The 25,910-nt window shown below is 38.7% G+C and overlaps 2 protein-coding genes across 2 annotated transcripts in view; both read right to left on the bottom strand.

The window, feature by feature from the left end:
- gmip (GEM interacting protein) overlaps window positions 1–4,101 on the bottom strand; it is a 31,284-nt gene extending 27,183 nt beyond the window's left edge. Inside the window, exons 1-2 of the mRNA XM_051715221.1 lie at window positions 3,765–4,101; window positions 108–201 (exon numbers count right to left, since the gene is read on the bottom strand). Of these exons, the coding sequence (XP_051571181.1) occupies window positions 108–201; window positions 3,765–3,813 (143 nt within the window). The 5' untranslated portion in view covers window positions 3,814–4,101. The remainder of the gene's footprint in view (window positions 1–107; window positions 202–3,764) is intronic.
- Window positions 4,102–7,914: 3,813 nt separating this feature from the next.
- Window positions 7,915–25,798, bottom strand: colgalt1a (collagen beta(1-O)galactosyltransferase 1a). The gene is made up of 12 exons (XM_051715226.1): window positions 25,454–25,798; window positions 22,796–22,906; window positions 22,577–22,694; window positions 14,582–14,716; window positions 14,289–14,493; window positions 14,017–14,136; window positions 13,819–13,895; window positions 13,609–13,715; window positions 13,391–13,523; window positions 12,930–13,057; window positions 12,629–12,835; window positions 7,915–10,960 (listed from the first exon to the last, which is right to left on the bottom strand). The coding sequence occupies exons 1-12, from the start codon at window positions 25,672–25,674 to the stop codon at window positions 10,693–10,695; spliced, it is 1,830 nt and encodes a 609-aa protein (XP_051571186.1). The 5' UTR covers window positions 25,675–25,798; the 3' UTR covers window positions 7,915–10,692.
- Between the last annotated feature and the right edge of the window lie 112 nt (window positions 25,799–25,910).

The following is a 25,910-nucleotide window of genomic DNA, read 5'->3' as shown; positions in this document are numbered from 1 at the left end:
TTAAAGGTGGCAGCTTTTCACAGAACTAATATTCCTTCAAAAGTTTACATCACTTATTTTCATTCAGCTGATTGAATGGTAATAATAGAGTGTTTAATTGTACGTACGAGCACGCTAATGACAGGTCCAAATTTGCATCAAAATCACGTAATATCTCGCTGTAACGCTTTGTTTCTGAGGGTCTGCTTTGGACACAACCATCTGAAACAAGAGAGCAGGACAGGTGATAAACTCTTATCTAAACAGTAAAAAAACATCAAAACAAATCTTATAACGATAAATCAAGATTACCATGATACAAAGTCTACAAAGTATACAAAGACCAAAATAGCATAGCAATTACAATTAAACTTCCTGTAACTTGGTTGTCAAGAAAGGCATTCAATAAAATGATTCTTACACTGTTTGAAGGACATCCAAGATTAATTTAACATGATTTTATAGTATAATAATAATGTACCATGATTATTTTTTAAGGGGCATTATTAAAGGAATATTCCGGGTTCAATACAAGTTAAGCTCAGTCGACAACATTTGTGGCATAATGTTGATTAGCACAAAAATATATTTGGACTCATCCCTACTTTTTTTTAAAAAAGCAAAAATCTGGGTTACAGTGAGGCACTTACAATGGAAGTGAATGGGGGCCAATTTTTGAACATTAAAATACTCACTGTTTTAAAAGGATAGACACAAGCAGGGTTGGGGAGTAACGGAATACATGTAACGGGATTACGTATTTAAAATACAAAATATAAGTAACTGTATTCCACTACAGTAACAATTTAAATAATTGGTAATTAGAATACAGTTACATTCAAAAAGTATTTTAATTACTGAAGAGATTACTTTGCATTTTATTGTCATTTGTTTCATTTAATATTTAGTCCTTTCAGATGGAAAACATTTATACATATAAATGATGCGATCCAAAGTGCATTTGAACAGCGGTGAAACACTTTCTTATGATGTGTTACATTCATACGAGCAGACAGAGAAGTGAGTTTGAAGTAAGTTTGGAGCAGAAGAAATAGAAATAAATTTTGTGTAAATTGTCAGCTTTACGCTAAGCTAAAATGCTATTTCTAGACATTTTACATGCACGTTACCAGCACGATCATATTTTTTATCAAGAAAATTCACGCTGGATCATAATTTCTTTTTTTCTAGTAAGACCTTTGATATTAGGGCAAAAATCTTATTCTTGATAATAATTTTTGTATGGTTTTCCTGTATAAATATATAAAAATCCTTAAAACAAGATCAATTTGATTTATCTTGTTTTAGAAACAACACTGCATAAGATATTTAGGTTTTTCAGAGAATGTATTTTTAATGTGTATTTTGTCTTACTGTACTGGCTGAGTTTTTATATTCAAAACAAGTGAAAAAAATCTACCAGTGCTGAAGAAGTAATCCAAAGTATTTAGAATCCGTTACTGACCTTGAGTAATCTAACGGAATACATTACAAATTACATTTTACAGCATGTATTCTGTAATCTGTAGTGGAATACATTTAAAAAGTAACCCTCCCAACCCTGTTTACAAGATATAAACAACATGTGTTAACAGGATTTTAGTGTGCCAAAAGCACATTGAAAACATTCTTCAACGGTAAACACTGAAAAAGGAAAAAACAAAAAAAAACAAAAAAATCCATCTAAACATGAAATCTAAAAATGAGAGGGAAAACAGTTAATTTAAGTGAGGTCAAGAGTGTGGTTAAAGTATATTAGATTTTGTGTGAATGCTTGCAAAAAACTGGAACTTAAAACTCCAGTCAAATAATTAATGACACCATGAAATGTGTTTTTGACATCAAGACAGGAAATCACAAGACTGAAGTTCAACAAACATTATGAGCAAGAAACAATAAAGAAAAAGAAAAAAGCAGTAACTGAATCAGACAATAACAATATTTATGAGAGCATACAATTGCATTTATAAAAGCATATAATTGCATATCTTATTGTCAGTGCAGAGTACTAACAGATTACATGTAATCTGGATCACATAATCAGATTGAAAAAATCAAGTATAGATTAAATTACATTTTTAAATACTTGTAATCAGATTATGGTTCATTTTTTAGGATTACATGATTACATGTTAATCAGGCAGCTGCAGTAAATTGTTCATCATTTATTGATCCTTCTAAGTCTTCTTTCAAAATAGAAAGAAGGGGGCTATAATTCCACACACAAGTTGCTTTTGTGACAACTTTTAAGACAACTTTATTTTTTTGATGTTGATTCACTAATATAACTGGTCTGATCTGTTACCACACATGGATGCCGTTTGAAATGCCAAAATTATAAGAACATTTTAAGTGCCTTTTTTATTTCATTCAGAAACAGGCAAACATTGAGTAAAACACACAAGAATTGGTCAATTCTCATAGTTTGATCCATTAAGTAAGTTTTAAGTAACATTATGTCAAAATGTTACCAGCTCATCCTACTCAAATGCATATGACATCAAATAAAGAAGTATTGTCAAAAGTAATCCAAAAGTAATATAAAAACAGTCAGATTAGATTACTTTAAATATATAATCCAAGAGATTACATCGCTGACTAAAATTTTAGTCATGTAATTTGTAATCTCAGTACCAGATTACAATTAAAAAGTAATCTACCCAGCACTCATTATTTTATTATAGACCTTCTCTCTGCATCTCTAGCTGCTGTGTGCGTCACTAAACATGAAATCTCTGATGCCCTACACTTGCTCGACTCTTTGTGTACCAGCAGCAAAAATTATTTGACCACGTAACACAGCAGAGATGGCTCTGAACATGCAATGTGGCACCCTTATTTAAAGAAAATGTCATTGCCAGTCTTTCTCTTTCTCTCTGTGACATGCTCCATTTAGGTCAACCACATCCTGTCTCAGTTTTGTAGCATGTTTTGCTACAGGGACAATAAGGACTTGTTTGTGATCATGAGATTAGTTCACAACTTTGAGGATAACAAAGGGAATGGAAACATTCTCTGTTCATCTCCATTTTGCTTAGCAAAAATAACTACCGGAATTCAAAGCCTTCTTTAAGAATGGAACTTCAGTTATGCTGTTAGTTGTCATTGTGCTGTAACTTGTTACATGGGATACTTTAATTCTCATTCTGATACTAGTTGCAAAATGATAATGTTAAATGTAACAATGCAATAGCACCAGTGACACAATGTAAAGGTGAAGCACCAAAGCAGTCACAAATTTGAAACCACCGTGCGTGTGATTTAGTTGCTTACACATAAATTACTTAATTCCATTAAATGTTATAAATCTTAATCGTATGGACTTCTAATGCAGGTTTTGTAATATGTTAGTATATATATATATATATATATATATATATATATATATATATATATATATATATATATATATATGCATTTCTTTTTAATTAAAACAAATATATATATTAAGACAGTTTTAGGTGTGTTGGATTTGCACATTCGTGTGATGAAAACTTCCTTTAGATGCAACTTTTGCACAAAGTCAAAATGGACATGACAGGAAGTGCTCTGATCATGCACTGACTAAGAGATCATTGCATGCAACACAAACTGCACAAGCACACACACACAGAGGATGGGAACAAAAATGAGACTAAAAATGATATGAAACTGCCCATATTCAACACAAAGCTGTGGCACACATTATCTGATACTGGTTACAACACAAATTATGTTTGTTGTATGCAAGTCTGCAAATGCACTTTGCGTACATTAGGTTTCTCTCAAAGTCTGGTAGAACTCACCTCGAAGTTTGGGTTGCCTCAACAGTGCAGTCTTTGATGACTCCTCCATCTAGTTCTCAACTGATAAACCACCAGACCAGACCAACTCGTCATCCAGCAGTTACTCCATCCACCCCACTGAAGATGATGTGGTCAGAACTTGCCCAGGTTCCAGCCAGATTGGGTCAGCCCTCAACTCTCATCGAGCATTGACACGGGATATGAAGACATAACTCTGCCCTGTCATCTGTCACAGTGCCACTTCTCTTCCTCTAAAGCGGAGGTTGGCCAATGTTCTTTCACCATAAGATGAAGAGGAAGTGTGTCTCACTATCACTCTCAGACACACCTAACACCCCCAACTTCTGTTAAAGCCTGAGAGATTGCTGGTCATATGCGGCGGCATTTGTCTGTTTGCAGTACGCCGTGATCTTGTTTTTGTTTTTCTTATGATTAGATGATCAGATGCTCTTCTGATTAAATCAAGGGCAATGCAACTTTTGAGCTTCAGCTTTTTGAGCTTTCACTTCTCTATAGTCTCAAAACATTGATATAAGTTCCATGTCACTCTGAAGTATGACTTTCCTTTACTGTGGAACACCTCCTTTTGTGTTCCACAAATGAGAGGAAGTCATATAGGTTTGGAACAACAATTGACAGCAAGTAAATGATGAAAGATCAGACTGTAAGTTTTTGTAAATTGCCCTGAAATCAGTTTTTGCATTCATCCAATGAAATTTAACCTCATTGCAGTGCCCCCTACTGGCTGATGATGGTTCGAGACAGAGGAAAGCCATTAGTTCTGACATAACTCGTTGATGGCTGACTTATGTGGCTCAGTGATTTGACACAGGATAATTTCAATTCAACATCCTCTGTACACCTATTGACAGGGGACAAATTTAAGGTAAGATATTTGGTACATTAAAACTGATACCAAAATAAATAAATAAAAATTGCCCCTCCCCTATATTTTGTGTTTTCACAGCAATGTCTCTGGATGATCAGGATATCTCTACATGGGTTTGCAAAACTGGCATACAATTACGGATAATATATAAAAAAGATGACATTGTTCTTCGGAAGAAAATATGTGTGGTTTTTACCCATGCATTACTCATCGTCATGATGCTAGAGTGTTCTGGGTGGTTGCCAGAGCATTGTTACTGCAAAGGTGTCAGCTGTTTCACTTCTGAGTCCACAGATGCATCCACAGTCGCACACGTCTGCACTGTTCGATGCCTTTTTGAAGTGTAAGTAGTGCTAGTAGTATGTTCACACTGAAAATGCAACACAAAGAAGAGTACTACGAGCACCTGGATGATGTCAACTGACATAACAGAGGCTGTGTCCCAAATTATGCACTACATACACTTACACTATACACCAGGGGTACTCAATTAAAGTTCCAAGGGGTCCAGTCTCTACATTTCCTTCCCGGCAAAGGTCCGGATAGTATGTAGCTTACATGGTGTCAGTAGTTATATGGCTAGGAAATTATGTATATTTTATATATATATATATATATATATATATATATATATATATATATATATATATATATATATAGTTTTTATAACTTGCCATGTTGACAGCAATAGTACTTTGTAGATGGAAAAAACATTAGTCTTAAGGCAGCACGCTAACTTGTCCTGACACAAACCTGGTTTAACTGAACCTCTGAATCACATATCAGACAGATGAAAATCGTTTCACTTGATTTTTGTTTTCTGCAGTGTGTTTAAGCGAAAGATGCAAGTATCTGTAGCGGTGTCTCTGCTACTGTTGTTAAAATAACCGCACCTGCAACTCGTACATACAGTAAATTAAGCTTTATGTGGCGCCTCATGTCTGTAGCGGGGAGAGAGGCAACGCGCGCGGAGCGGGAATAAAGTGAGTAGCACTGCACGTGCTTTATTCCCGCTCTAGAGAGAAATATTCCTCTCTAGCACTGAACGCTATTTATTCCCGCTCCACGGGCGAATACACGTATGCTTACATAATCACTTAGCCAGGTGTCAGATAACTAGCAAAAGCTTCAGAGCTCGGTCTGGATTTAATTGTCCTTCGGTCCGGATCCAGACTGGAGTCTGCCAATTGAGTACACTTCTATACACCATGTACTCCCTTACAAAAAATCAAGAGTTGCACCAACTTGCTGCAAATTCACCACTCAATATTTTCACATGCAAATGAGCTTGGTATTGGCCACAAATGTTTGCCAGAACTTTATTTTACAGATATGGTGAACCTGCTGCAAACCTTTGGTGACAATGAAGAGTTTGCCGCAAAGCTCATTTGCATGTGAAAATGAATGAGTGGTGAATTTGCTGCAAGTTTGCAGCAACTCTAGATTTTTTGTAAGGGAAAACTTGCCGCAAATTCGCCACTCAATATTTTCACGTGCAAATGAGCTTTTCACCAGTAGTGGTGAACCTGCAGCAAACCTTTGGCGACAATGAAGAATTTGCCACAAAGCTCATTTGCATGTGACGATACTACATTTTGAAAACTCATACACCATATGGCTGAGCCCTTACAAAAAATCTAGAGTTGCCGCAAATCGCCACTCATTAATTTTCACATGCAAATGAGCTTTGTGGCAAACTCTTCATTGTTGCCAAAGGTTTGCTGCTGGTTCGCCACTACCGGTGAAAAGCTAAAACCTTCTGGCAAACATTTGCGGCAAGTTTGAGGCAACTCTGGATTTTTTTGTTAGGTCAAACTTGCCGCAAATTCGCCACTCATTATTTTCACATGCAAATGAGCTTGTTATTAGCCGCAAATGTTTGCCAGAAGGTTGCAGCTTTTCACCGGTAGTGGTGAAGCTGCAGCAAACCTTTGGCGACAATGAAGAGTTTGCCACAAAGCTCATTTGCCTGTGAAAATGAATGGGTGGCAAATATGTGCCAACTCTAGATTTTTTGTACGGGCTCAGCCATATGGTGTACGAGTTTTCAAAGTGTACAGAAGTTTCAGTAGTTGCCACATTCCCTATTAATTACAATAGTTTTGTCAGAATAGCATTGCCATCAGCCATGTAACTCCACCCCTTCTGCTACATACGGCAAGCCATGAGCGCTGAGTGCATAAAGTGTCCAACATTCCACACTCCACACATTTTTTCGGTTGAAGAAGTCATCATCATCCGGGTACTCGTAGTACACTTCTTTTTGTTGCAATTTTAGTGTTTGATGTTATTATGTACATTATTTGAGATATACTGTAAGTGTTGGACATAGTTTGGCTAACACGCTAAAGCTAGCAGCAACAGGTTGTGTACATTTAAAATGTCACTTGAAAAACTGCAAATGCTTCTGCATAGAAAAAATGTTAGTCATCTATTGAGATTATACTACACTTTGAAAAGTCTTACAATGATGGCCAAATGCATAGTGTAATTGTGTATAGTGCGTAATTTGAGATACAGATCAGGTTATCTTTTAGTGTTTTGCTATGCAGTTGCTAGGGTGTTCTGGGTGCTGGCTGAAGGCTAAAGTATACTTCAGTTGTCCGCATGCCACTACGTCTCGCACGCTATAAATTTCGTCATGCACACAGTCCGAGTGTCTACGTATGGGCCTGCCGTTGTCCTAAAGAGTAGGCTCATTCGAGATGAGAAAATTCTGTGCAGAACTGATGTAGCTGCTGAACAGCAGTTCTAAATAAAAAAATTATGATCTCTTATCTCTTATATTTGTTTATACCATGGTCTGTTCAAATACTCGATTCTGATTGGATGGAATGCGTGCGTTAAAACCGTTTAATGCACAGGTAGTTCCAGTCAAAAAAAGCTATATCCGCTTTGCGTCGAGTGGTTCTTCACCTCCATGTTGTGCATTCAAATCGTTTAATGCACGCCTAGCTGTGGATTATCCCTTACATAAATTCTGAAAGAGGGTGTGCAAACTTATGAGACAAAAGGGGCATGCTTATGCACTCAACTATATGTGTGAACACACCCAACATCCTGACAGTGCAATTGCTGTATGGGATATGTGATTGTAATCTTTTCTCTAAAATACCTTAAACGCATTTGTTTGTAAATGTAAGGAAAAACAGGCATATCTGTTGCTTTTAAACTAATTTTACCCACCAATAAATTGAGAGTTAGACTGACGTAGTAGTCACATAATTATTTATCTATTTTAAACACTTAGGAAAATGGTTTGCGTGTCTGTGCCATCATTTTTGTCTTGTGATATATTTAAAACTGCATGTTTTCTGCATGGATGTTGATATGCCTTCCAAAGTGGTTGAGTTCATTTAATGGCATGTTATTTATGCTGTTATAACAGAATAGAAAATCACATCTAACCCACGTCTAAGAATACTGCCGAATCATAAAAACAAAAAGAGACATGATATTTCTTTAAGAGAAACATATTTAAACTATTGTTTTTATTTGTAAGGCACAACTGGTGACATCAATAACACCTAAAACAGTGCAATTGCACTTGCTGGTACCACAGTACAAGACAAGATATAAAATCAAAGAGTCTGGGAATGATTAAATATATATATATATATATATATAAAACGGCACTTTTCAAAGCCTGCTGTGCTGTTCTGTGTCCAAAAAATAAAATAAAATAAATAAAAGGCAAAGAAGTAAGGGCCAACAGTCTGGAAGATTGCAGTGTGGAATGTGTGTAGACATTTAATTGCTGCTCCGATGATATGACAGCAAAGCCACTGAGTAAGGTGTGTACACTGGTTGACTTTGATGAATGTAAGTGACAGCCTGAAGCTCCATGCGTCATGATTATTTTACAACAGGAGTGAATCTCGCATTCGTGTCATATTTCACCACAAAATAATTTTGCATTAAGAAAATTAGGCCTATTTATACAGTAGTATTATTAAGTTTTTTTGCATTATTGTGACATTATTGTCATGACAATGCACATATTGCCTTGTCCCGTCATTGTTTTTTTGCGTTTAATTTAATCTAATTCTTTAGATAAAGATTAAAGATTTAGATGTTGATTTTTATTTATTTATTTTTTATTAAATCAGAATAATATAAAAGCAGTACAAGAAATACTGCCATAGTGAATTAATACTTAACAAATAAAAACTACACAATTATTATATATTTGCATGATTGTAATCTTGGAAAACCTTTTTTTTTCTCCCCTCTTCTACCCAATTTAGAATTCCCACTGCACTCTAAGTCCTCGTGGTGGCGTAGTGACTCACCTCATCCGGGTGGCGGAGGACGAATCTCAGTTGCCTCCGCGTCTGAGGCCGTCAATCCACGCATCTTATCATGTAGCTTGTTGAGCACGTTACCATGGAGACATAATATCCACGCACAACTCGCCACGTGCCCCACCGAGAGCGAGAACCGCATTATAGCGACCACGAGGAGGTTACCCCATGTAACTCTACCCTCCTTAGCAACCGGGCCAATTTGGTTGCTTAGGAGACCTGGCTGGAGTCACTCAGCACACCCTGGATTTGAACTCGCAACTCCAGGGGTGGTAGTCAGCATCTTTACTTAATGAGCTACCCAGGCCCCCCTTTGGAAAACTTTCTTAAATTAACATTAAAGGTGCACTCAGTAACTTTTTGGTCATGTCATCTTGGACTTACAGTGACACCTAGTTGTGTGGATGCAGCATCATTCAAAATCAATAGTTTTCAGTTACAGATGCCATTGTAGAAATTCACTATTCACAATTTAATCCAAGAGTGAAAGTGTTCAATAAAAAGACGGTTACTGAGATTAAGCGAGTAGTATTCAGGTGGTCATGTGATTCTAAAATGGCAGCCCCCATGAGGGTGCCCCAGCCTCATGTAGAATAACACTGATATGACTAGAGTCTTGATCTCATGTGAGCTGTCATGAATTTATATATACGTTTCAAAATTACAATTAATTTCTTTAGGAGTAAAACATTTTTAATGGGGAAAAAATGACTGAGTGCACCTTTAAAATAGTGTAAAAAACATAATGGTCGTAAAACTAGGCTTCATTTTCTTTAACGGAATATTCCGGATTCAACACATGGAAGTGAATGGGGGCCAATTTTTGGAGGGTTTAAAGGCAGAAATGTGAAACTTTAGATTTAATAAAAGCACTTGCATTAAATCTTCTGTTAAAACAAAGTTGTTTAAACGGCCATTTTTACAGTCGTTTAGGGTTTGTTGTAAAATTTAATATAACTTTACACAGAAAATGTAAGTAAGCGATTTTATCACACTTAAATCATGTTAATGTGCATACTGTTTATGTCTTGTGTCTATACTTTTGAAATAGTGAGTATTTTAACGTTTACGGATTGACTGACTTCCATTGAAAGTGCCTCAGTGTAACCCAGATTTAGTAAGAAATGAAGGGACAAGTCAAAATATATTTTTGTGGTAATCAATATTATGCCACAAATGCTGTCGACTGAGCTGAACTTGTATTGAACCCGGAACATTCCTTTAAAACAAGATAATTTCTTATTTCTTTCTTTAGATTTTGGGGTGAAATGTGACCTGGTAATGTTCTTTGTGAGATTCACTTATATGGAAAAAATTACTACGCTAATGTGAAGGTGAACATTGTAAAATGTGTACTACCATCTAATGTTTGCTTTTTTTTTTTTTTTTTTCATTATTTCATTTGTTCAAATTGATTAAAAAATCATAAACTGTTCTAAAAACACATGGCATCTTAATTGGGGGTCTCGGGACACAATGGTGAACGGGTGACTCAACAGCAAGTAAAAACAGGCCTATATTACTGATTTGATAATCTACAAATGAAGGCATTCAAGCTCAAGAATAAAATTGTTCAGTAAAACATGACAAAAACATTCTTTTCTAAGGCCACTTTTGGTCAGTCGAATAGCAAGTATAGTGTGAAACGTTCCACACTGTCCCAAAAATGATTGAAAAACTGCGACTACTGCGTCTCAGGAATAAGTCTAGCGGACTGTCCAAAAAAAACAAATTATCATAGTTCATCACGGGCTGTTCTGTCCAGTGGAGACTGGAGCACATCAGAGTTCTGGGCTTCTGTGCTGATCTCAGCCTGTTCTCGCGTCTTACCCGAGCGCTTCCTGTCCCAGTCTGTGCGCACTTTCTCATTGTCCCACACTGTGGAGGTTTCTGTGTCGCTGATGTAGCCCGGATCGCCCGTGTAGTGTGTTGGGAACACCAGCAAGGGCTCTGCTGAAAATGCTTTCAGGTCCCTCGTCTCAAACTGCTCCATGTAATCCGATCTGAGGAGATTGGGATGTGAATGATATGAGAATGTAACAATGGCAAAAACAAAAAATAAATAACTGGATTTTAAAATGTGAGTGGTGCTTGCCCATGCAAAACTTTCCACCGTGATGCTAGAAATTCTGAGTGGTTGCCAGAATATTGCTATGCGGTTGCTAACATGATTTTAGCATTTTTGGCATGTTGCTATGCAATTTCTAGGTTGTTCTGAGTTGTTGTTGCTCGTTGCTATGCAGTTGCAAGGGTGTTCTGGGTGGTTGGTAGGGCATCACTAGGTGGTTGCTTACTGGTTCAAATCAAAAGAGTCCATCCTAAAGTCCAAAGTATACTTCGGTTTTGACACGAATGGTTAGCGTAAGCGTACAGTCGAACGCAAGCCTTTCAAATTATACTAGGGTATAATTATTTAGGTATCACCCGACCTCCTCACACACATGCTCTTGACGTGCACATCCTTCGTCTCCTGTTGTTTAGTGGCGATTACATCTTCAATGCATTTTTGTGGTGTGTTACCACATTGTGGAAATAATTTGTGCAAATAATTCCAGGCGCATGTGCTTTTTGCGCGCTCAGATTATGCGCGTTTAGAAAAACTGGGCCGCACACGTTCAGTGCTAGAGCACTCTGCCGATGATGAAATTTGCATCACACGTCCTGTACGCATATGCCTCGTTTGCATCTAACCAAAGTATACTTTAGGGTTTAAAGGCCCCAAATATACTGTACTTCTTGCAAAATTGAAGAAAGAACAGGTGAGATGTCATTACGAACAAAATTAGGCCAAAAAGAAGGTGTTTTTTGAGTTTGTTGCGGTGGTTCGAAAAAGCTTGCCAGTGCAAATTTTATGGAAAAACATTGTACTAGCTGCTAAAAACCTTCTTTGGTCGACCTAATCGGTGGGTGTGACCTGATGCTCCATCTACTCTGACATCAACATCTTTTTCCAGTTGATTTCTTCACTGAGTCTATAAAATACAATAAACTGGTGTAACCGGTGTGTATTATGGTCACTTATAGCGCACTAGCATAAGCGCCATGAACTCAAAAGGTAAACATTACAAATTACAATTTATCTACTTTATATATTTTACTTTAAATCATCATCGAGTGGTTAAAACAGCTTCTTTTACTGATCTCGTGTGAATTCTACTCATAGAATGAGGCATGATGTTAATAATAACACATTTTAATGTCACATTAGTTAATGTTTTACATGTAGTCTTTTGCATCCTTATATATAAATGATCCTCTAAATGCCTCCCACAGCTGCTTGGCCGGTGTCCAAATATTTGCAAATAGTGTACCGTTGCTCAGCAGTTTTTAACTTCTTATTGAAGAAGAAGTTCACTGTAAGTGTATCTGAGACTTACTAAGTCTCTGTGATATTCTAGTCCCTAGATATTGATCCTTCAATATAAGTCTATGGGTTTTTTGCCCATTTTATCATCCGCCAGTCGAAGACAATCAAAAGCCCAATTGCTAAGAAGAGTAATATCTTTTAAAAGCAGTATTGAAAAACCACTAACCCCTACATATGTTTAATAGTAACACAAAGTAGCGAGCACAATTTTTGAGTTTTTATACATTAAATTAATAATAACTATAAAACAGTAATGCTATTCAAATGTACGGTATGTGTGATTTCCTCCATTTGTTGTACATACACAGGATGCTTGTTAAACATAACAGGTAGGTACTCGTCCACAGGTAACATTTTGCTGAGTGGTTCTGCTTTGAGGAGCTTTGTCGCTCCTTGTAATGACATCATGTAACCCAGGGTCCAGTAGGAATAATCCGCCTCCACCAAGTTGCGAATGTTTGGTACTGCTTTTTCAGGCCGGTCCACTTGCATCCTCTTCCTTCCGATGTAACTGAAGGAGTTTGACAAACAATAACCAATAAGACCAAATCTTTCACCTATATACGTATAAACCTTTAGTAACCAGGTCCAAAAGATTGACTTACATGAGGTCCCAGTCCAGACTCTTATTCTCCACATCACGCATCAGATTCTGCAGGCGCCGTTTGAAGAAAATTTCGAACCTCAAATCATCTTCAAGCACCAGTGAGGTCTTCAGGCCTCTGTCTACAATCTGTATTTCAAAGCACATACACATCAAAGCATTAGACTGTCACACAAACCCTACTCAATGAACAGTCTGTTCCAAAACATAGTGAGCTGCCTTTCTAGACAGAATTGGAAGTCATTATAGGCATGCTCCTGATGTAAAATGCAGACAGGGAAATTATACTGCCATCTAAGTTCACATAAGGAGAGCTTTGTTGCTGCCTATGAAGACCACTTCAAATTGGCCACTTCAGTTTGGATGCTTCCATAGATAGTAACGACCTATTTAGGCACTATACAGCGAGGCACTTCACAAGGATTTGGAACCAAGAAACATCAGTTTGGATCCGTGCCTGACCTCTTTCCAGATGTTATAGTGGGACAGGAAACAGCCCAGCTCTCCTCTTGTAAGAGGCCTGCCGTGGTAGGGGTCACTGTAGCCAGGCAGCATATGTATTCCCATAGCATGGATCTTGCTGACGTTCATAGCTCTGGTGGAAAAGGAGAGGATGTGAGCAAAGGTTTTGTCCCAGAAATGAATGTTGCATGGTTTGAAGGTAACAGAAGTGAACTTGCTTTCCATCAACAGCAGCAATAATCTTGCAGTCGATCTCCTGCTCTCTCAGCACTCTTAGCATGCGCTCACGGCGGTCGGCCCGCCGCTTCAAGTTGATCATAAACACCTACCATGACCATAAATAACACACGATGTACACAGTGTTAACACAAATAACACATTGGTAACAAAGAGTCATTCTGGTACTTATAATTCACAGAAAACATTACCTCGTCAAAGCCCATTTTGTCAGGTTTTCTGACAGGTTTGGGCAGGTATCTGGATGGCTCAACTGGAGGATTTCGCACTTTAAATTATAAGAGATTTAAAGTGGTGGTTATATTTCATATACTGACTCAGACTAAAATTCTGCTTAACATCTCCTTTTGTGTTCCACGAAAAAAAGTCATACAGGTTTGGAAACATACCATTGACCTCCAGTACAGTATGAATGAAGCTGTCTGCCTCATCCTGCAGAGTGCTGTGAGCACGAAGAGGCACTGGGAGATGCCCATAAATGTCCTTGTTACAAACAAACATCTGGACCTCTGCAGAAACACAGAGAATGCAAATAGAAAGATTTTCCCTCATACCATATGACTCACAAGCTGAAAACGTTACAAAACAAATGCTCTTTTAACTAGGAACACTTTGTACTGTGGGCATCCCTGCTATCTGGCCTTATCGGTGAAGCACATACCTGCCATGCGTGCTGAAAAGGCAAAGACTATTATGTCATCAAAGGCCCAGGTGTAGTCTGGATGTGGTGGGTGAAATGCCAGCTGTCTTGAAGCCTCTTTCCGCAGGTCCACCAGGAAAGTCGAGTGTACCATGGGAACTGCAAAACAGCCTTTGCGCACTTGCTTACGCATTGGGATGTAGGCAGGCGTTCGCTTATAGTAGCCCTATAGAAGAGGAATATAAATGCATCAATAATTTCATATTGCTGGAGTGTTAGGAAAATAAACATAGACATATCTATTATCCACATACCTGAGATGTCATTCCACACCAGAAGTTTGAATATGCGGCGCGAGATTCCATCATTGGTGCTACAATGGTCTTGTTCTCCTTTATTAATTTCCATAAGACGTCTACGTTGGTCAGGAGATTATCACAATCAATCATCTGAAAATGTACAGTAATAATCGAATGATTGGTACATGTATATGTGTCGGTCTGTCAGTGTAAATATATAAATTTAGCTTGTGCAATTTGTTTCACTGGGGTCTTGGAGGGTAAAATGAGGCCACGTGCACACTGCAAAATTTTAGGGGTGACAACTGCATTTATATGTGGAAGTGAGTCCCCTAAATTACTGATTTGCATGTGTATACAGCAGTCACCCTTACTATCCCTTGCCATAGTTCACATAGTGATATCATATCAACATTGTCGTATTGGGGCTGTATAAAAGAAATGTGGATGTTTGCCCTTGAGACTATTAAACATTTATTTTGGAACTGTCTGGAAACAGTTAAAAATTATATCCAAAGAGAAGCCAATGTTGTATGAGATAGGTGTTATGTTAGAATAATATTTTTAATCAAATTAATTATACGATGTGCAGATTATTAATCGCATATCAACATTTACTGTGAAAGGCCCCCAAATAAAGATAATTTTGTATACAGTAATTATAATGATTATAAATAAATTAGGATGGACTCTGCAGACATGACTGGAATGGCCATGGATAATGAGCAAAGGAACCTTAGGAAATGCAGCTGCGGATGGACGAGGGTAACGACTTACAAGGGGCTGCGGATTTATCAAGGAAGGATGAAATGTGGCGGGAACAGCCAGACACATCCTTGCACTGCAGCAGCAGGTCAGACAAGAAAGATACAGAGCCCGGTTGAGCACCACAGCACTACTGAATCCACTATTATGGAGGGTCACCAAGAAGACTAGTACCACCAACAGGACAAGTCATGCCCGCAACATGAGCAGCAGGAGGATACAACTGTTCACCCACAGACAAGAGAGCAAAGGCAAGAAAATGAAAATGAGCCAGGGAGAAGGAAACTAATTAATTGGCCAAAAACTAACAATAATGAAGCCTGGAGCAGACTAGACCAAGACCTGTTCTCCACCTTGGAGAATGCACTCAGCGGAAGTGTGGAGGCCAAGCTTAATATGTTTAGTGACATTGTTTATGAAGAATGTGTAGGTAGATTTAGGGAAGCATCAGTGAAGAAGCGTGGTTCCAGGGTGATGGGTAGGAGAGAAAAGGAAATACTTCAGCTGGTGAAAGAGCGAAGGCAGCTTTGCAAGGCATGGAGAAGAGCAGATGAGCATGAGAAGGAAGGCTTGAAGCTACTGTGGGATTGCATAAGGGCTAGGTTGTCAGTTTTGAGGAGGGCAGAGAGAATTTGACAGTGGAGAAGGAGCATGAGAGGATGAAATTCATCAAGGATCCCTTTAAATTTGCCAGAAATCTTCTTGAAGGGAAGAGGAGTGGAAAGCTGGTGATGCCAAAGCAAGATCTAGAAGATCACATGAAAGAACAACTAGGGGATCCCCATAAAGACAACCCGCTAGGCTCACCCAGATATGTCCCTCAGCCAGCGGAGCCAATAGTGAGATTTGATGTAGCTCCACACAAGTGAGATCAGGCTAGTGGTAGAAAAAGTCAGGCCAATTTCAGCCCCAGGCCCGAACGGGATCTTGTATAGGCTGTATAAGCAGTGCCCAATAGTTCTTAAACTGTTATGGAGACTAATTAGAGTTGCCAGGAAGAAGCAGTGCATACCCCTTGAATGGCAAAGGGCAGTGGACATCTTTATACCCAAAGAACAGGAATCTACCAACATAAGTCAGTTTAGGAGTATTGCTCTACTGAATGTGGAGGGAAAGATTTTCTTTTCGGTGGTAGCAAGGAGTATGGCTGATTACTTCCTGAAGAATGGATACATAGACACATGCTTCCAGAAGGCAGGCATACCAGGTTTTCCTGGATGTGTGGAGCATGTGTCAGTAATATGGGAGCAGATCCAGTCTGCTAAGAGAGACAAGAAAGACCTCCATGCAGTCTGGTTGGACCTGGCAAATGCCTATGGATCGGTTCCACACCAGCTCGTCAGCTATGCACTGGAGTTTTTCCATGTACCAGAGTGTATTAAAGAGCCCATATTATGCTAATTTACAGGTTCATAATTTTATTTTGGGGTCTACTAGAATAGGTTTACATGCTTTAATGTTCAAAAAACACATTATTCTCATACTGTACATTTCTTTTCCCCTCTCTTCATCCTCAGGCTCAAATGCTCTGATTTAACTCCTGTCTCTTTAAAGCCTCCCTTTCTGAAAAGCCCAGTCTGCTCTGATTGGTCAACTGGCCTAGTCTGTTTTGATTGGTCAACCATGTAGAGCGTGTGTCGGAAATGTAACGCCCCTTACCATAACCGAGTTTCAGCTCCAGAGTCTTCCTGAGCAGCTCTGTAAACACTATTGTAACTATGGTAACAGTGGCATCGGTTTTTGCCATACCAGCTCTAGCCCGAGTCCAATAATGAAAGTTTGGTGGAACAAGCTGATTGACCCGAACCACCTTCACAAGCACGACTTGAGCAGGATGTTTCACAGTGGTAAATTTTAATTTTGTAGCTTTCTTATAATTACACTGTTGATTATTGTGAACCTAACAAAGTTTCAAGTAAAAGACACGTAGTGCATCTAAGTTAGTCATCGTTTGCTGGAATGGGTGTAGTCAAACTTTTTTCACCCGAGATATGAACGGAGAACAGAGGCTTACTCCCGGCTGGACATTACCGGGTGTATTAAGACAGTCATTGAGCAAATTAGCTGTGGACTACCAATAGAGGCCGAAAACATTACAGCTTGTAATTATATAATTATATAATACTCTTGAGATCGATCATTTTGTTACACAGTTTTAGGTAAAAACCGGCCCACATCCTAATTGGTGCCAGACAGATGGCCCGAGGAATCCGTGCACAATCTGATTGCCAGCACTGCGCAGCTATATGGATGATGTCACAAGCATCCTCCAGACTGCTGCATGTACAAACAGACTCTTAAAAAGGCTGAAAGAGCTTTTGGCATGGGTCAGGATGAAGATCAAGCCAGCAAAGTCATGTAGCCTTTCTATTCGTAAGGGGATTAGAAGCGACCAGATATAGTTTGAGGTGGTTGGTGAAAGAATCCCAGTGCTGGCAGAGTAGCCCATTCGAAGTTTAACAAGAGAATACACAGCAGATCTGTCAAATAATTGCATGTCAAGGTTGTTTCTGAAGCAGCTGAAAGAGGGCTTGGATAAGATAGACAATTGTCACCTCCCAGGCAAATACAAGGTCTGGTGTTACCAATTTACATAGTATCATCGCCTGATGTAGCAAGATGTGTGAGATCATTGCAGAGGCAGTGGCAAGGATGGACACCAAGACCAACAGTTACATCAAGATGTGGTTGGGCTTGCCGCGTTGTCTTTCAGATGTAACATTGTTTGGAAGAAATGCCTTAAAACTGCCAATAAAGTCCATCACCCTGGGTTACAAGCATTAGATGACCAGGCTGTTCTTAGAAATAAGGGAATCAACAGATCAGTCAGTGAGGGATTGTCAAGCCCAGGTCCGAACAGGCCACTCCTGGAAGGCAGAGGAGGTTGTAAACAGGGCAGTTTCAAGACTGAAGCAACAAGAGATTTTTGGAAGAACCCAATCAGGAAGAGCAGACCTTGGATGGGGGATGGCTCCCAAACTGTGGTCAGCAGCCTCTAAGAAACATAAGAAAGCGATGGTAGTGACAAAAGTAACTAAGATGACAGAGGAAGGGTATAAGATTCGAGCTGACAGCCAGCAGCAGCAAAGGTGCAGGACAGAATGTGAATGTGCATCTAATAGAGTTTTAGGATGGGCTGGTCTGTGGAAGATACCCCAGGCCAGGCTAAGTTTCTAATAAGATCCACCTATGACACTCTTCCAAGCCCACAAGGCACATCCCTTTTTTATCAAACTCAATGTACTTCCTCTGAGGAGCATGATGACCTTTGTTGGCCTTTATTCTACACACCTCAAGGATCTCTGCCAGCTTTTGCAGGACCTGCTCATGCCGCCACTTGTACCATGGAGGGAGGAAAGGTCAATCTTGGCACATGGAAGTGATTGGTCAATGATGGTCGACCTTGGCCAGCAACTAAAATGTCCTTCTGAGATCGCCATCACCTCCTTGAGGCCGGACAGTGTTATGGCCAGCATCAGCTAGGAAAGTCATAATGATTGAACTTACTGTCCCATGAGAAGAGGGACTGGAGGCAGCCTATGAGAGGAAGAAGCTAAATTATGCTGATCTGGCTGCCTAGTGCAGGGAAAATGGGGCTGCCACTTACCCTGTGGAGTTCGGATGTCAAGGGTTCATTGGAACATCATTGCAGCACCTATTGAAAAACATTGGAACTATTTCTGCTGACCCATTTGGTCCTTATCCATGGGTTTGTGGAGAGGGATTGAGTGGGGGAGCGAAACCAAGCCGAGCTAGGCTTTGGAGGGGCGGCTGATGCAGTCTCGTGGCTCACCTCTGACGTCCCTCTCCTACTTTATCTGTTGGAGGATTGGTTTAAGGACAGGCACTGGGCGGGTCGTAGGCACAGTTTGATATCTTGTGTTTTTTCTAACAGAGAAGAAGCCTTGGACGTAGGGTAGGTCTGCTCATGAGGGGGTGTATTGAACCCTGGTTGTATGGTATGTCTTGACGGGAAAGGAGGAATGTCTTGATGGGAGAGCAAGTACGAGAGGCAATCGAGAGGATCCGGTGTCCAGCTGCTGGGAGTGGCAGGGAGATGTCCCAGACCGCTGCCCCACCACCAGGACATGTTCTGGGATTAATGGGGCAAAACATCCGTGATAGGTGGCTCCTAGCTGATGACCACGTAGCTAGACAACTGAAGACACCGGCGGTGGTGCGGCAGGCAGTAATGCCCAGCAGGTTTAGACATTTACCTGTGCATCTGAGAAATACACCATACATATTTTAATTCAGACCATTCAAATACATTACATCCAATACATATATTTTGGCAACAGACAAGTAAAGCATTTAGACAATGCAAAAAGTTTCTTTAAAAGTCAAAATATTGTAATAATGTTTTTAATTTCCTTAGAATTGAACATAACCCTATTATTGGCCTACTTCCCTTTGCTCTCTTTTAAATTGTTGGTCTATGTACTTATGCATCAGAGAAATACACCATACATATTTTAATTCAGACCATTCAAATACATTACATCCAATACATATATTGTGACAACAGACAAGTAAAGCATTTAGACAATGCAAAAAGTTTTTTTAAAAGTCAAAATATTGTAATAATATTTTTAATTTCCTTTGAATTGAACATAACCCTATTATTGGCCTACTTCCCTTTGCTCTCTTTTAAATTGTTGGTCTATGTACTTATGCATCAGATGTACACTTTTGAAGCAAATTTTTAGGATGATGTGCCAAGTTAAACGTAGTTTGAAACTTTGAAAAACGAGTCTTGAGATCCCAGCTTGCTCCAGCTGTCTTCAAAGGGATAGTTCACCCAAAAGTGAAAATTCTCTCATCATTTACTCACCCTCATGCCATCCCAGATGTGTATGACTTTCTTCCTTCAGCAGAACACAAATGAAGGTTTTTAGAAGAATATCTCAGCTCTGTAGGTCCATACAATGCAAGTGAATGGTGGCCAGAACTTTGAAGCTCCAAGAAGCACATAAAGGAAAGATAACAGTAATCCATAAGACTCCAGTGGTTAAATTCATGTCTTAAGAAGTTATATGATAGGTGTAGGTGAGAAATAGATCAATATTTAAGTCTTTTTTTAATCTAAATCTCCACTTTCACTTTTACATCTGAAAGTGAAAGTTAAAGTGGAGATTTAAAGTAAAAAAAGGTGCCTGTTTACTTTCACTTTCACATCCGAAAGTGAAAGTTAAAGTGGAGATTTAAAGTAAAAAAGGACTTAAATATTGTTCTGTTTCTCAACCACACCTATTATATTGCTTTTGAAGACATGGATTTAAACTGGAGTCGTATGGATTAATTATATGTTTCCTTTATGTGATTTCTGGAGCTACAAAAGTCTGATCACCATTCACTTGGATTGTATGGACCTACAGAGCTGAGATATTCTTCTAAAAATCTTTGTTAGTGTTCTGATGAAGAAAGAAAGTCATACACATCTGGGATGGCATGAGGGTGATTAAATGATGAGAGAATTTTCATTTTTGGGTGAATTATCCCTTTAAATGCAAAAGGACATTTCTGTGAAAGGTCCCATAGACATTCTATGGCGGTACACTGGTGAGGAGACAAGAGGCCATTTTTTCAAATGGATGTCTATGGAGGCGATGCTTCAGTGTGCTGAATAAACTCCTGTTGTGAGGAAACAGCTCATCGCTTAATGAATTGACCGCATGTCCACTAATCTTCAACATGTTTAACACTAAACAATCCTTTTGGGATGAACTACGTGTGGAGTTTGCTATGATAAAATTGCTGTTTTATCAGAGAAGACATGGCCAATTTTGCGTCAGGTAGATGTCAGTTTACGGCTCTCCCCATTCATTTGTATGGTATCCACAAACGGTGACTTACTGTCATAATACGTTAGCTGACCATTACGTTCTCTCCTATGATAGACCAGCGGAGGATGTTATCTCAATAATTAAAAGAATCTATGAGCTGCCTGTTTGCGGGTTTGACACAAGGTGTTGCCTGTATAGCTTGAGCGCTGACTGCCCCCTACTGCATCAAGGTGGTACATCAAGCTTGAATTGCTCTGATGGTAGGAACGTTCCTTAGTATGGAATTTATGTTCAGGTCATGGGCATGGGCATGATTCATTGCTTCATTTTTTTATAAAGCTTTATTTTTTTATAGAAAATTTTATCGCACGAAATTTACACGTTAAATCAACAAAAAATTTGCATTTATACGTGTTTAAATTATTATAATGGCTCGACAGTATATACATAAAGTTAAATTAACTAAAAAATTGCTTTTTCTGAACAATTTAAGATTGAGTTGATTCAATCTTGATTAACTGGAGGCGATATCAGAAAGTAAATATTGCCGCAAGCGGCAATTATCGGGGTCCAGGCAGTTTGGAAAAGTGGAGAAAATGACCAAAATTGCCCAATTTAAAAGAACAGATCTATGATCTAAGGTAATCATTACTAAGTACTCTAGTTACTTTGTAATTATGGTGTTAGCAGACTTCCAAGGATTAGCGAAACAAAAAGTATATCTCAAATTGCATTCCTGTTCGCATTTTTGGTTTTCTGAAAAACATACTTTTTTAAAATCTTCCTAGACTGTTGGTCCGATTCGCAAGAAATTTTGCATGGATCATCTAGAAACCCTAAAAAAGTTATCAAGATCATTTTGATTCATCAAATTGTTTAGAATGTTTTCAAGCCAATACTGTTTCGAAGATATTAGAGTAAACGTAGAAATGCATATAATAGTGCCACCAAGGGTTGGATGGTTATTTGTTACTGATGCCAACATTGATTCCAACACCCGTTTTGCTCTAAGCAAGGTCTGACGAATGTATCAGTGACCAGAGACATAGTTTAACCAGTATTGACAGAGGTGGTCACTTTGAAATTCAATAATATCAATAATTTTCAGAAACACATTCATTTGTACAACTCTGTTTTGTACAGAACGGTTTAAGCACACAGAAGAGCAGCATCTGTATTTAGTTGCAGTTTGTACATGGCCTATGAGTACAATCACGACTTTAAATTTTGTAACACCGTTTTCATTAATTCCACCTAACTGTTGGCTGGCACACTGGACACAAATATATCACCAGCACAGCAGTTCTAATTACCAACTTGAAGATTTGTGGTTCTGAAAAAGAATATGGACAGATATAATATTGGGCCACCTTCAGTCTCTCCTGCAGTGACATAAACATTTCTACACCATGTCTGTTATAATCTCAATGTATAAAAATACTGTCTGTAATAATCTCACCATAAGATAGTCTGCCCACATCTCTCGTGCAGACTCAAGCGCTGCCTGACGCAATCTCATTAAGTAGGCATAGCGCTCATTCGTCCACTGCTTTGGTCCTTCCTCCTCATAATATGCTCTGAGTAGGGAAGAGAAACCTAACCCTTAATAACTCACACTAAAAGGAAATGCAAAAATAAGCCAGTTCCATGACAACACAAGTGAAGAAACACTGCAAACCTTGGTTCCTCTTTAGGCCTCCATTCCACATTATGGTAGAGTTTCTGTACATTGATGAGCCAGTCTCGCAGTAGGTGTGTCGTGTTGTCAATATTGTGGTCGGTTGCAACCCTATCAGTATAGACAAAGAAACATATTGTGTTTTGCAGTGGCTACAAACTGTGCTCATAATGGGTACCTTACTTTCTACAGTGGAATACAAAACAAAATCTCACAAAACTGAAGATTACATGAAAGCTCATTCATAAACTCAATCTTATATGATACATGTACTAGCACAGAATATATTCACACTAAACGTAATAGGTAAAATAAAAGTAAAGTTCACCCAAAACTGATTTTTTTTGTCATTTACTTACCCTCATATATTCGTCTCTGCATATTAAGCTGGGATAGGAAAAAGTATTTTAGCACTGAAAAAGTTTCATACTTCAGCTTTAAAATGTGCAAATGATATCTGGAGAGCGATGGCAGAGGGAACATTTTCCACAAGAGTATCTTATGGCTTCAGGAGATTTGGAATCCAGCACACAATTCATATGGACTACTTTTATTGTACTTTTATGGAGTTTTTTTTTGTCCTTCTTGAGCTTGACAGCCACTGGCTGTTCTGCTGGGTCTGATAGCACTTAAGTTCTAATTTCAACTCTACTTCCTCACAATACAACACTAAAAAGGGTAGCAGCATATAAGAAGTGAAACTGCAAAGGAATCGCTAGTTACCAGAGTTAGATTTAGTAAGCAGATACCCCACTGTGCTAAAGGCACTAATTAGACCACACGTCCCACTTTTCATTGGCTCTGTCTAATAGCATGACCAGACATAATAGTGTTGAAGACAGGATGAGTCTTCTGTGATGGTGTCTGTTCTACAACTCCAAACAGGGTTCAGATTTTACACAGGCTCGTGAGAACACATCATCTCTGTCATACAGACTGATTTAGGATAGGAATTAAAGCCAGACAGACATTTATTATGGAAGTGTATTTTTAAATAAGCAAATGAGTTAATAAATGAGGTATCTGTGGCGAACCAAAACATTATGTTTCCCCTCTGTCAGTGTGCAGCAGTGATTGATAATAGAGCCTGACACACTGTAAAAAGTGAACATGTGCAGTTGTTACCTTAAAAAGCTATTTCTTCCTGATCTGACCCTTAAACAATGACAGACTTATGCAGATAAATGCAGTCATATTACATTACATATTTTTCCTGACTTGAAAAAAACTCTTAAAGGGATAGTTCACCCAAAAATATAAATTCTCTCATCATTTACTCACTGTCATGCCATCCCAGATGTGTATGACTTTCTTTCTTAACAGAAACTCAAATGAAGATTTTTAGAAGAATATTTCAGCTCTGTTAGTCCATACAATGCAAGTGAATGGTGGCCAGAACTTTGAAGCTCCAAAAAAAAAAAACCATAAAGGCATCATAAAAGTAATCCAGTGTCTTAATCCATGTCTTCAGAAGGGATATGATAAGTGAGGGTGAGAAACAGATCAATATTTTAGCCCTTTTTTACAATAAATCTCCACCGTTGACCAGTCCCGACTAGTAGGTGGTGATATGCACAAAGAATGCGAATCGTCAAAAAAAGAAGAAGAATGTGAATGTGTAGATTTCTCACCCACACCTATCATATCACTTCTGAAGACATGGATTCAACCACTGGAGTCATATGGATTACTTTTATACTGCCTTTATTGAGTTTCAAAGTTTGGATCACCATTCACTTGCATTGTATGGACCTACAGAGCTGAAATATTCTTCTAAAAATCTTTATTTGTGTTCAGTAGAAGAAAAGTCATACACATCTGGGATGAAATGAGGGTGAGTAATGATGAGAGGATTTTAATTTTTGGGTGAACTATTCCTTTAACAGCTCATCATGTCATTGCATGTGCGCTAACCACTAGACCAAGAAGCCCATGGCTGACGCATTTTTACCAATAAAACAGTTTAATCTACTTAATAGCTATAAAAACTCATACAGATATCACTACATAAATATAGGCTAATGTTTTACTGTTTCATCCAGTAACCAATAAAATAGCTTGCAATGTTTACCATTCCTCCTTATTAACAGCAACTTTTCTGTATGTGGATTTCCTGTATTATTTGACATTTAAACTGGGTGCCTTTTCTAGGACAAGACTTTTGACAAAGCTTTAAAGGGTTTTTGGTAATTGACACCTTTACAACAGAGTTCTCCATTCACTGCTCAGGACAATGACTGCTTTACAGGAAAATTCACTCTTGGCAGGGATGAGAGAGCTGAACTGAACACAATCTGAGCTAGCTATGAGGATGGAGAAGCCACTCCCATCTATTTTACTTTGCTCTTAGAGCCCATAAAGCAACTGGAAAACAGATGTTCACAGAGTCAGACCCCAAAGAAATCTTCATGAACACAAATGTTTCATAATACTTACTACATAATCATTTAATGTTTCTTTGTCAACAAAGAAAAGGAATAATGAAGTGGGAACATCCAATGTGTCTATACTGAGCACACAGTATATCATAAAGAAAATCAAAACATGACCATATAGAAGCGCGCTATACTAAGTAGTGTTATGACATATTATATCGAACATAATGACGTCAGGATAAGGAGTACGTCATAGAGCAGCTCTGCGCCGTCACTCACTTACCACAGAGCAATTCGGTCCTTGGGGTAATTCAGCCGTTCAATAGTTCCGAGGAAATGTGGCAAAGAGTGTTGAGCGTTACGGCAGATGAGGGCGATCATTACTCGAGGAGATAATACAGGAGATTCCGGGCTCCAGCGTTCTTCATGGAAGTATCCTTGAACTTGTCCAGTATTCTTGAGACAGGATAACAGCACCGACAAGAGCGAAACGAACCGGAACATTGTAGTGGGCAGACGATCTCGTACAGTTATACTGCCCAGTTAAACCCTTTTTTAGCTGAGTTGGCACAAAGTTAAAAAGCGGTTACTTCAGTTTAAATAATTCCGCCGACCGTAATCAGCCTGCAACGGCAACGCTGCAGTTATGAGCCGAGTGATGGAATTAAAGGGGATGTTACGCTGACATTTAAAGGGGAGGAACACCTAGACTATTTCTCTAAACGAAAATCTGCAAACTG

The sequence above is a fragment of the Myxocyprinus asiaticus genome, chromosome 13 (genome assembly GCF_019703515.2).
Source record: "Myxocyprinus asiaticus isolate MX2 ecotype Aquarium Trade chromosome 13, UBuf_Myxa_2, whole genome shotgun sequence".
In the NCBI taxonomy this organism is placed as follows: Eukaryota; Metazoa; Chordata; class Actinopteri; order Cypriniformes; family Catostomidae; genus Myxocyprinus; species Myxocyprinus asiaticus.
The sequence above is the reverse complement of the archived record's forward strand: the minus strand, read 5'-3'. Positions and strand labels throughout refer to the sequence as shown.

Excerpts from the sequence above, each read along its gene's own strand:
- colgalt1a (XM_051715226.1), bottom strand. The coding sequence starts at position 25,674 with ATGTTCCGGTTCGTTTCGCTCTTGTCGGTGCTGTTATCCTGTCTCAAG. Across the intron at positions 14,717-22,576 it reads TGTGGGCAGACTATCTTATG|ATGATTGATTGTGATAATCT; the intron begins GTGAGATTATTA and ends GTACATTTTCAG. Across the intron at positions 12,836-12,929 it reads AGTCTGGACTGGGACCTCAT|TTACATCGGAAGGAAGAGGA; the intron begins GTAAGTCAATCT and ends AAACTCCTTCAG.